A 12,626-nucleotide genomic window follows, 5' to 3' on the forward strand; every position below is an offset into this window, starting at 1 on the left:
AAAACAAGGATTACATAACGGAGAAGGAAGATGAAGAAAGCTGACAGAGCTACTCACTCTGATCAGGGTGAAAATGTCGTCCATGTATGGCCGGATGTGAATCTTCACAAAGGACACAACCATTCCCATCTGCTGGAAGAGGAACTGCAGGAGAAGAGAGTAAAACATTACACCTGATCAGATAGAAAGAGGAAAAAAAAAGAGTTTTTAACTATCCAATCTTCCGTTTACCTCTCGGATGCTGGCGTCGCAAACGCGGATGACGTTGAGGAACGTGGGCATGACCTGTGGCAGGAACTGGACGCACTTGAGGCCCAGCGACTTGAAGATGAAGGTGACGGCCTGAACGACCATGGTGTGGTGGTTGGACAGCGAGGGGTCTCTGAGGATTCGCATCAAAGTGACGATGGCCACCGCTGGGTAGAACTCGTCCAGGGGCAGGTTGCCCATGTTCACCAGCATTTCACTGGTGCTGTAGTCCGCTGGAGGAACAGAGCAATCGAGAGACTCAGGCTCTGGCAATTAATCAAGAGCTTAGATTCATGGCCAGAGACTCAAGTAAATAATTCTGGCCAGAATTTAGGGTCAGGTTGGAGCTCATGCTTCTGTGGCATGTTTAATAAGCCTGCAATCCATCCAGCACAGAGAAAACCAAACAGAAGTTAAGGTAGTCCTTAACTTAACTTCTGTGAAGATATCTAGCTAGATAACTATCCCTCTTTTTTATACTCTAAAAAGAGGGCTAGATAGTTCAACCTGTTCAGAAAATAAAGTAAGTAAGCAGGGTGCAGAAGTGAATCAGACAGTACCAACACAGCGCAGGCGGCTCCGCCCTGACCCGCTGCACCTGTAGCAGAGATCAGATCCCACTAATCACACATCCCAGATGATTTGACCTTTTCTCATCCTGTGGTTACAACAAGCCACAAAATGGAGCTAGAAGATGTTAAAATAGAAAGCGGTAAATTCTTAATTGAAATAGTATGTTGGATTTACTTTGGGCTCATAACTTTAATTAAAGTTAATCAATTGGGTTGGATCAGGCTAAGATACAATGSCTATGGGCTCAGGTCCAGATGTGTTTTTTACGCCCGATTTAAACTCTACAATTAAAAGACATATCCCAAAATATTAGAATATTACCAAATGATAAATTCCACCAATGATCTCTTTGGGCTTCCATCATTCAGTGTTGTCATATTTCTTGAAATAACTGAATGTATAAAACAGATCATCATTGTTCAGAAATATTTTCAGACCATCAGAGTTTTACAAGACTTCTTAGAGTTATATTCTACAGTACATCTCTGTCTCTGGACACTTTCAGTCAAAATAAAGTAGCTTTTCTATTCACCATTTTATTATTCCAAACTTAAGCCAATAAAAACAAACAGATGCTTAAAATGCTTAAATATCTCAGCTCTCTAAGAAGACACAGACCACACCTCAGAAAGGGAACAGTGCTGTAATAATTTAGCCTTCAGATAAATAGGAAAAATAAATTGTTCCACTGCCATAATAACGCACATAAAACAGCCCTGTGACCCAGCAAGAAGGCAGCATTTCATTGCTTTTATGACTCTTGTGTCCCGTTTTGATGTGAAAATTGTAATTTGAAGTCAGGTGATGCAACGAATATATCCAGGCTCTTCTCACATACAGAAGAGGGTTATCGTGCCCCAGACGGCAACCCTGACAAGCCTGCCAACAGATATACAACCTCCAGTTCTGGTTTCAGTCCATTTAGTTCAAGAACAAACTGGGAAAACCATTACTGTACAGTCCAAGGTCATACTTGGAGCGGATGAGAGAAGAGGAGGCCCGGTCAGGTTTCAAATGACAAAAAGACAGATGGGACGTTTATACTGTTATCGTGAATTTTCAAGATATCATACATGATGGACTTTTCGTGAAAGCAGAAAATTTCCAGTCAAATCCTCTGGAAGAACCATGAGAAGTTTGGCTGTTATTTACAAGCTAAACCAGTCTAACCAGTGTCTGCAGTTAGATATTATTCCACACAGATTGATGTAAAGAGTAGTAAAGCCTGTTGGAGGTCATGCTTGCTTAGTTACACTATCAAACAATAAGAGCACATTACCCTGCAAATATATTTATACTGCATTAATTTTTCACACTGTTTTATCACAACCACAAACTTCATTGGATTTTATTTAAATTTTTCATGACTTGATGATGGATGACTTTCAAAATCTCCAAAAAAGTTGACTAAACGTCTGATTTAGCTGATTGCAGTTGTACCATGCAGTTGGCATTTTTTAATAATTGATGAAACAGTCCTCCATGACACATTTAAAGCTTTTTATGTTGCTTTTCAACCCACTAAACGTCTCCATAACTTTCCCACTGACCTTTTTTGGTATTCATGATGCCGTTTGTTCTTTAATGTTCTCTAACAAAACACTCAAGCCTTCACAGAACGGCTGGATTGATATTGGGATTAAATTACACACAGATTGAATTATTAATCGCTCTGCTAAAGAAAATACTTAATGTTATTTAGATGTACTTGAGTTAAGGGGGCTATGTAGATTTTTTGACTTTTTTTTTTTTTTTTACAAAAGTACAAGGATTTTCACTTCTGGTTTAAGGGGTGTGAATACACGCCCCGGCCCAGTCGCGGAAGGCTCTTCTCACCGACCCGAGTCGTACTGTTTTGCTGACATTTTTTATGTCAGCAAAGTGGCTTTAGATATTCATCTGGGGTGCTTTTACTAGGGTTACCAAGGGACCAGCCCCTATACATTTAAAGCCTGGGAGGTCAGGGGAAGAGAGAAAGAGGCTGCGGCGGAAGCTTGTCTGTTTGTCTGTGTTATCCAGAAAGCAGTTGGGCACAATATCGCAACACCAACACCGTGAGTGAAACAATGGCTGGGGCAGACTACTATATAAAGTACTCGGGGACCACTTCTTTATTATTACACATCCCCATTTGTAGAGTACGGAACAAATCGCGTCCTGTGTAGGTTCAATACGGGACGGGTGGCAACCCTAACTGTYGAGTCTATTCTATGCGCCGTATAATGCGGTGAGCCTTATATATGAAAAAAGTTTAAAAATAGGCCATTCATTGAAGGTGCGCCTTATAATCCGGTGTGCCTTATAGTGCGGAAAATACGGTGTATATATATACTGCTCAAAAAAATAAAGGGAACACTTCAGTGTTCACTTAAATGTTAAAGTATATATATATATATATGTGTGTGTGTGCATGCATACATTGATATACACCATATGCCGGCTCAAATGTCGCCCAGCCAAACAAGGTCTGTGTCAGGTGCTGGCGAACCAGAGCACCTTGACGAAAAATGGCCTACTGGAACAAGACGGAAATGGGCGAGAGGACTGCTAATAAAACATGGATCTGTTGGAATGCTACTACTCAAGTAACCCTAGTCAGAGAGGCTACATGCAAAGAATGCAGGAGGAATGGTTAGATCGACATCCCCAGTCAACAATATCTGCCAAACAACTAGTAGCTCAGTGTTCCAACATCCACAAACGGCAACTGCTATCACAACTTGAGATTGACGAAATACAAACACAAATGCTACGGCAAGGGGGAGCCAGGATGCCAGGTTAGAGAGGAGTTAACTCCAACTCCCCATCCAGAGATTGGGTATGCAGGCACAATAATGAATGAACCATCAAAACTGAACAAGGCAGCAACTGACCTGAGAGATAGAATGAACACCAGGCAAGAATGAACACCAGGCAACCCTGACGCCAATTACAACAGCTTAGTGAAAAACCATCAGAAAGTCTGATTGAAGATGTGAATGCAGCATTGAGAACGATTCCTACCAACATCAACGGAAACCAATGAGCTGATAGACAACTCAGCATCAGTGTTCCTGGAGATGCTTGGCTATCAGAGCAACCATGAGATTCAATACCCACCATGGGAAAGATGGTTAGAAGCTAAAATCAAGGTAACAAGGAGGGAATTGAGCCAACTGTCAGAGCTCCAAAGAGGTGCGATGAAAAGATCGGTACCTAAGAAGTACAGCCAGATGCCCATGTCTGAAGCACTCGAAACTGACAAACAAAGGTTCCAAGCCTTGGCCAGCCGCCTAAAGGGATAAACGAGAGAGAATGAAGCAAGGAGGATTAACCGGCTCTTCTCCACCCAACCAGCTAAAGTGTACTCTCAATGGCAGGGTAATAACAACAGAGCAGACCCACCAAGGCTGGAGACTGAACAATACTGGAAAGRWATATGGGAAAGGGAGGCGTCCCACAACAGCAATGCACGGTGGCTAATCTCTCTATGAGATGACCACAGCAACCTCCCTGAGCAAACCCAGGTAACCATCACAATGGCAGGCATCCAAGAAAGAGTCTCAGGTATGAAAAACTGGACAGCACCAAGACTTGACATGATCCATGCCTACTGGCATGGATCATGTCAAGAAACTCACTGCCAGTTTCGTCTCAGCAAGACTCTCCTTAGCGCCAACGCCAACATAGCAGACCTCACTTCCTCTAAGCCACCTGCCTCTGACTTCCCAGAGGATCCAGCACTCTGCGTTTCTGAGGTCTGAGACCGGGGTCCAGATATCATCTTTACACCCGTCTTCCTCCAGAATGTGTCTGGCCCCCCGGCACTGCAAAATCGGACATTATCTGTCCGGATCACTACAAGAAAAGTTACAAAAAACAGAAATACAAAAAACAGCGGTCTTAATTCAAACCTCAGACTGATCCCCTGCCTAAAAGGAACCTCAGACTGAAGAACTTTCAGCCTCCAAGTCGTTTAACTGGCTCTTTTAAATACCAGATCTCTCTGTGCTAAAGYTCTATTAATTAATGATTTCATCATCGAGCATAATATTGATATTTTATTTCTGACAGAAACATGGTTGAATGACAATAATGAACCAATCGTACTAATTGAATCAGCACCTCCTACGTACAATTTTTTAAGTAAGAATAAAAAGCACAAAAAAGGAGGAGGCGTGGCTTCAATATTTAAAAATACCATAAATTGTAGTAAAATCTCATTGGGTAATTTCACGTCATTTGAGTATCTTGGAATTGAGGTAAAAGGCCACAAATGAACTTTGACACTAATTTCAACATTCATGTTGACAACCCCCAAGACCATGGGGCAAAAAAGCTCTGTAATATATTGGAGAGTTTTGGTTTAACACAACATGTCAAACAAGCAACACACACTCATGGACACACACTGGACCTGGTTATCAGTAAAGGTGTGAATTTTTCCAATGTTTCTGTAACCGATGTTGCCCTGTCGGATCACTGTGCTGTTATCTTTGAAAGTTCTTTATCCGTTAACCCACTTAGACAAAAAGCTACTATCACAAAACGTACTTTCACAAAAAACACAGCAGAAACATTTAATCAAATCTACTCTTCTTAATCGCCCTTAAGCTATAATGACATAGATAAGTTGGTAGATGATTTTCAGTGCACACTTTCAGATATCATTGATTACATCATTTAGATTACATCTAAAGTGAAAGTTGTAACTGATAGGAAGAAATCTCCATGGAGAAATGCACAAACAGTTCAATCTACAAGACAACTCTGCCGTAGGGCCGAACGGAAATGGTGTAAAACTCAACTGCACGTTTACTATGACATCTACAAAGAAAGACTACGTAACTGTCACACAACACTAAAACATGCAAGAGAGGCTTTCTTTGCAGATGTCAAACAAAAACATTAACRATGCTCGAGTTGTATTTGCTACTGTTGACAGGCTCACAAACCCTCCTACGACGTTGCCACCTTCAATCTAATGCCGCCTGCAACAAGTTCTCCAGTTTCTTTTCAGAGAAAATGCAAAAGATCAGAGGATTAATCAGCACATTCACTTCAAAGCCAGTATCAATGCTGTGCTCAAACAAAACAAATGCAGGAAAAATGACCCAATTTCAACAACTTCATTTTAAAAACCTTGAAGAAATTATAAGTCAATTAAGCTCCGGTTCCTGCTGTCTGGATGTCCTACCCACACATTTCTTTAAGAAAGTCCTTCCTGTCGTTGCTAATGATCTGATCCAAATAGTAAACTCATCGCTCTCTTCAGGTGTTTTCCCCCAGGCTTTGAAAACAGCAGTTATCAAACCACTGATAAAAAAGAACAATCTAGAGAAATCACTACTGCAAATTGCAAGTCAATCTCCAACCTCCCATTCATCAGCAAAATTATTGAAAAAGCAGTTTTTAAGCAATTCAATAACTTCCTAACAATAATGAATCGCTTTGACTCCTTCCAGTCTGGTTTTCGTGCTCACCACAGCACAGAGACGGCCCTTGTAAAAGTGGGAGACTGTGGGAGAACCACAGTGCTGGTTCTGTTGGACCTCAGTGCAGCTTTCGACACTGTTGACCACGACATTTTACTGAATCGACTGGAGAGTTGGGTCGGACTCTCCGGTCCAGTGCTCCACTGGTTTGAATCTTACATAAAGAACAGGGATTTCTTTGTTTCAATCGGAAACTTCTCATCAGAGAGGTCAAAGGTCACATGTGGGGTACCCCAAGGTCAAATCCTAGGACCCCTTCTTTTCAATATTTATATGCTCCCACTGGCTCAGGTTATAACAGGAAACAAGATTAGTTACCATAACTATGCGAATGATACACAGCTCTACATCACGATGTCACCAGGTGACTCTGAACCCATCCAATCAMTGAATAGATGCTTAGAACAGATAAATATGTGGATGTGCCAAAACTTTCTCCAGCTTAACAGGAACAAAACTGAAGTTATTATCTTTGGACCTAAAGAAGAGTGAACTAGAATCAATRCACAGCTTCAGTTATTACAAYTGAAAACCAGCGATCAGCCCGAAACCTGGGAGTAGTGATGGACTCTGATCTGAACCTTCAGTCACATTAAGACAGTCACAAAGTCGGCCTTCTATCACCTGAAGAACATCTCCAGGATTAGAGGACTTATGTCTCAGCACGATCTAGAGAAACTCATCCATGTGTTTATCTTTAGCCGCATTGATTACTGGAACAGCGTCTTCACAGGTCTGACTAACAAATCAAACAGTTGCAGCTGATCCAGAATGCTGCTGCTCGTGTTCTCACTAAAACCCGGAAGATAGAGCACATAACACCAGTTTTAAAGTCCCTACACTGGCTCTCTGTAGCTCAAAGAATAGACTTTAAAATTAAAACAATTTATAAATTGTTAGTTTATAAATCACTGAATGGTTTAGCACCACAATACCTTAAAGATCTGTTATTGCTGTATCAACCGTCTAGACCCCTCAGATCTTCTGGTTCTGGTCYSCTCTGSATCCCCAGAACCAGAAYCAAACGAGGAGAAGCAGCATCCAGCTTCTATGCACCACAAATTTGGAACAAACTTCCAGAAAACTGTAAAACAGCTGAAACACTGGGTGCCTTTAAATCTCAACTTAAAACCCACCTGTTTAGAGTTGCTTGTGGTTAAATTAGGATTAGAGTGTGGGTGTTGATGTCTTTAATGTTTTTATCTTTACTTATCTATTTATTAATGTCACATACCATTTTTATTTTTTTTTCTTTAATTATGTAAAGCACCTTGAAATGCCTTGCTGCTGAAATGTGCTATACAGATAAAATTTTATTGATTGATTGATTGATTGAACGAACGACATAACCAAGTGGCGGGCATAGTGTACAGAAACATCTGTGCAGAATATGGACTGGAAGCCCCGAGATCAAAGTGGGGAACACCCCCAAAGGTGGTGGAGAATGACCGAGCTAAGATCCTGTGGGACTTCCAGATCCAGACAGACAATATGGTAATGGCGAACCAACCAGACATTGTGGTGCTGGATAAAAAGCAGAGGAAAGCCGTTGTGGTGGATGTAGCAATACCAAGTGATTGCAACATCAAGAAAAAGGAGCACGAGAAACTGGAGAAATACCAGGGGTCTCAGAGAGGAACTAGAAAAGGCCTAGAAGGTGAAGACCACAGTGGTGCCTGTGTTTATGTTGTTTATCCAAAAACTAAACAACATAAAGCCAAAGTGGAAATAAATACTGCATTCAACCAAAAGAGTGCAGATTATGAAGTCTGTATTGCCCTTCAGTAATCACTAAATTTAAATAGAGAAGAAGGGCACATCCGACTACCTGATACAATAGTTCACACTACACCATTTTTTGCCCCCATTTTTCACTTATGACAATCTTAGAACGTCTGACATTCTAAGATTGTCGCTTGCGATTTCATAACCGATCATCTTGCAGTGTGTGGTATGTTACGGTGGATAGTCGTGGCCGCTCCGATCTAAATCAGGGGTTTTCCCCGACTGGGAGCGTCAACGCAGCCTGTTGAATGTGACAGGTAGCCAATCAGAAAGCGCAAATTTCTCTCCGTGCTATCTGAGGGGAAATTATGAGGGGAATCCCAAACAGCTGACACGGCGTAAACAGAAGTCCAGCATACATCGGAGATGATATATGGAAACAACATTAAGAGACGATAAAGCCGATAATTAAAATGAGGTCGATAGGTTTGATTTATCGTGTGATTAATTGATTAATTGATTTATCGTTTATCGCGACAGGCGTGAGTATTTTATTACTGAGTGGGGGTTAGTCACTTTTTAAATGAAGCACAGTTGAGGATAATCGGTTGTACTCTTGGTACATGGTACAATTTATTTGTCCATAAAAATTCTTACTGACTGTGCGTGATAAATTGACACAAAAACATCTACAACTAACTACAAGGAGTGGAGCGATCCACCCCCACTATTTACATGAGTGGGTTGTTCCAAACAAGTTGGCATATTTTGCAAACAAGCCAACTTCGCTGTTGGCTTGTTAGCAGAATATGTTAATTCGATGTTGAATTATGATCACAAAAGTTGAATTTATGGTTAATCTTGACGACTGATGGTGGATAAACCATCAATCATCCAATAATAGCCAATTAACTAATGTTGAAAAGATGTCATTGAATCAATTTTGTTTTGTGGTCAAATTCTAATGATTGAAACGCCAATGTATAATCCAGTGTTTTTCAACACTGGTCTGCCAGGCACACTGCCCTGCAAGTTTTGCCCTTATTCACCACACAATGATTTTAATTGTTGGTTGATTAACAGGGTTTTGCTGAATTGAAAACATGGAGATCAGTTTGACTTAAGGACCAGGGTTGGGAAAAACTGATAATCAATTTTGAATCAAAGTATGCTGTTTGTCGCACCTCTACCCCATTCCTCACCAACTCCCCCTTCTCCTGCCCCCAACCACACACACGTAACCTTTCCCCTTAACTTTGTAATTCATAAATGTTTATCATCTTCTAACCGGCGCCTTTCTCACTTTGATTTTTATGTTTTTCAGCTCCTGCTCAACAGTTTGACCCAAAGCTGACTGTCGAGGACTGCAGGGAAACTGTCAAGAAGTGGCTTCATTACGCGCCAGAATGGGAGGAAGGCATCGCAAGGAAAAAAAGTGATGCCAAACTGAGTCAAACTTCGGTTACCACAACTTGTACCGTTTCCCTGGTTCGTACAGTACAAAGCTTAACCTCTTGAATGCTGTTCTTTATGGACAATAGACTGTTGTTCTAACAGTCAAAAAGGAGTCAAGTATGTTTAAAGAGCTATCCCTGTTGTCTTAAATAAAATGTTATATTAATGCCATGTTGTCACTAGTGTACTTGTACAGATCAGATGTTCTTCTGTATGAACATCTGTTCATGGGAATTAAATGTTTCATATATTTTATTCTTTTCATCTTTTTTCTTAATTCAGAAACCTTATTAGAGTCCTGTTTTGATATGTTTTATAAATTTGTCTAATTTTAATAATAATGTGAGAAAACCACAGCTATTTGTTTATTCTGCCAATAACAAATAGGCAGAATAAACATGTTAACATGTAATGATTTTTTTTAATTCAGCATGTGATGAAAGATTTTGCCCTTTATGTTTCAAAGACGGTTAGCCCTCTTAATGTAAGAGAAAACTACTACTTAATAATTAATCATTAGTCAATTGATTAAATGAATGAACTTTATATTAACTGATTAATCGATAACTTGCATCCCTGAACGCTACACAGTTACATCATTCCCAGTGTCTGTTTTTTTTTTTTTTTTTTCTCCAGATGTCATGGGAGGCACACCTTCTAGGTACCTTTCACTTTTTCACCTCTCTTACATCCATTGAACACTTTATAAAACTATGGTGATGAACTCAAAAGAATACAAAGGTGGCCTTTCTATTCTTTTCAGTCAACAGTGACGTTAGACTTGTAAAAATCACACAGATGCCGTTTTTGTCCAGTTTTTCCATCTCATTGCTCAACTATGAACACTGACCTCAACTGAGGCAAGTGAGGCCTGCAATAATGAAGATGTTTTGTGACTTGCTGGATGAGTCGTCGCTGTGAAATTTGGACACACCTGCCACTCCCAGGAGGTTTCACCACTGCCACATGTCTTCTGCATTTGTGGATAACGTAGGTACTCTGGAGTGCCAAAGCTTTAAAAATGGCTTTTTAATCCTTTCCACGATGATAGATGAAACTGACTTTCTTTCTACTTCTTGTCATAAGAATTTTATTCAAGTGATTCTACCAGCCTGGAAGTAATCAGGTTTAGATGTGGATTTAATTCACCTTTTAAACAAATGTGTTTGATCGCAAATACGTAATTTACCAATGTGAAAACTGCTTCTTCACACAAGATGGTCTGGATAGTTTCTTCCCCCTTAATAAATGAAACTATAAGCGATGCACCGAGATATGTATAAAATTCACTACCATTTCTACACCTTGAAAAAGATATGACTTCACTGCTTTAATTATAACCAAATAAATAGCACATGACCAGCTTCCTTCATACCTCTCTGAAACAAACACCCACATGAAATAATTACCGGTTATTAAAATTGTCCCAGTTTTATTTATCGGACCAATACCAATATCTTAAAACATAATTAATATCGGCCGATACCGATCTTAGTGCCGATAAGTTATGCATCCCTAGAAACTGTAACTTAAAAACTGAATATCTTGTATTTAAATTAGTTTGATAATCTGAAACTTTTACCAATTATGAAAAAAAAATTTAAAAAGGGAATTGAAGAAATGTGTAAGGGGGCAAATACTTTTTCACAGCATTGTAACATAATCACCTTGTGCAGATTTAATTTACAAAGCTTGAAAGAAGGAAATTTTAATTTTGCTTAAAATGTTATTACTATAATTATTATAATTATTATATTATTACTGGTCAGGAAGCCTCCTGGACAGACGCACGAGGGACTAYGTTTCTGGGCTGGCCTGGGAACGCCTTGGGGTTCCCCCGGAGGAGCTGGAAGGAATGGCGGCGGGAGGGAGGGTTGGATGGAGGAATGGAGGGAGGGAGGGATGTTATTACTATTTAATTAGAAGCTCATAATTGTGACAGCTTTAAGTAAGTGCTGTTACAACATAAATCCCATTTTCAGTAATTGAACTGGTTTAATTCAAACAATATTTCCAAGTGTAACAAAAACGTATCCATTTAAATCATAAATCACTTTTCTTSTTCTTTTTCTGTCAACCACTCGCTGTGGTACAACAAATAAAAGCAGTCCAAGAAGTACTAAGTTTTCTCAGGTGGTTAAAAAATGTTCACCAGACTGGAGACATATCAAAACATATATTCATGTGTCATACAGTGGCTTGATTTGAGTTTTTTTTTTTTTTTTTTTTAGAAAAAAGCATAAAATGAACTGTTTCCAGCTTTGAAATGAAAATCTGATACTGCTGTAAATTTCAAGGAAGGCTAATGAAAAGATAATATCATCCACAATGTGACTCTTTGTGAGAAAAACACGTGTGGGTAACGTGGATGGGACCTACCAGAGTCCTGGTTAGACTTGGATTCAGAGAGGCTGACTGCAGAGGCATCCCGTGACTGATCGATCATGCCGATGTTCACCTTGTGCTTGTAGGGATCCAGAGCGCCGAGCAGACCCAGGACTCGGATGGCCTGCAGAGACGCATAGCAACCTTCTGGTGAATCACGCTGGCCACTTCTGTGCCAGAATACTAGAACAGCAGGTTTGTGAACCTTAATCTTGAACCTTGCACTTAGGATAAAAATTAAAAAGAACTTTGTAAATATATTCTACATAAAATATATCAAGTATCACAGTTTTAGCTTAGTTAGCTTAGTGTCACAGTTTTAGCTCAGTTAAAAAATATCCTACTAAGAAACTTCTGCAATCAATTATTAACTGGTTAGTCCAAAAAATAAACACATCAGCTCTAAACTGTATTAATAAGTCAAGTAGAAAGGGCTGAGCTTTAGGTTTTAGCTGCTCAACCCATCACAACTAGCTAAACTAGGTTGGCAGCACCAACTCACTCGCTCTCTGGTTGCCTAGTAACAACCTGTTGAGTAACTCGCACAAAAGCAGTTTCATGTTTTCATTCAAAACTGCTTAGAAATTAACACAGCATAGAGGAAAACTGTGGATAAAACAGGAAAGGCCATCAATTTGATAGGATATTAGATTATTAAGACAAAAAAATTCAACAATTCTGGATATAATTACAATTATCAATATTAACTCATCTGAAAAGCTTATACCAAGGTGTGAAATTCTTGACAGTAAAAATTTTTATATA

General features: G+C 39.7%; 1 protein-coding gene across 3 annotated transcripts in view; it reads right to left on the reverse strand.

Moving 5' to 3' along the window:
- LOC103467091 (mechanistic target of rapamycin kinase) overlaps positions 1-12,626 on the reverse strand; it is a 152,420-nt gene that overhangs the window by 110,599 nt on the left and 29,195 nt on the right. For all 3 annotated transcript variants that reach the window (XM_008413149.2, XM_017305688.1, XM_008413148.2), the window contains exons 18-20: positions 11,856-11,985; positions 232-482; positions 58-144 (exon numbers count right to left, since the gene is read on the reverse strand). In XM_008413149.2, the coding sequence (XP_008411371.1) occupies positions 58-144; positions 232-482; positions 11,856-11,985 (468 nt within the window). The remainder of the gene's footprint in view (positions 1-57; positions 145-231; positions 483-11,855; positions 11,986-12,626) is intronic.

This window comes from Poecilia reticulata, linkage group LG7 (genome assembly GCF_000633615.1).
Source record: "Poecilia reticulata strain Guanapo linkage group LG7, Guppy_female_1.0+MT, whole genome shotgun sequence".
Lineage (NCBI taxonomy): Eukaryota > Metazoa > Chordata > Actinopteri > Cyprinodontiformes > Poeciliidae > Poecilia > Poecilia reticulata.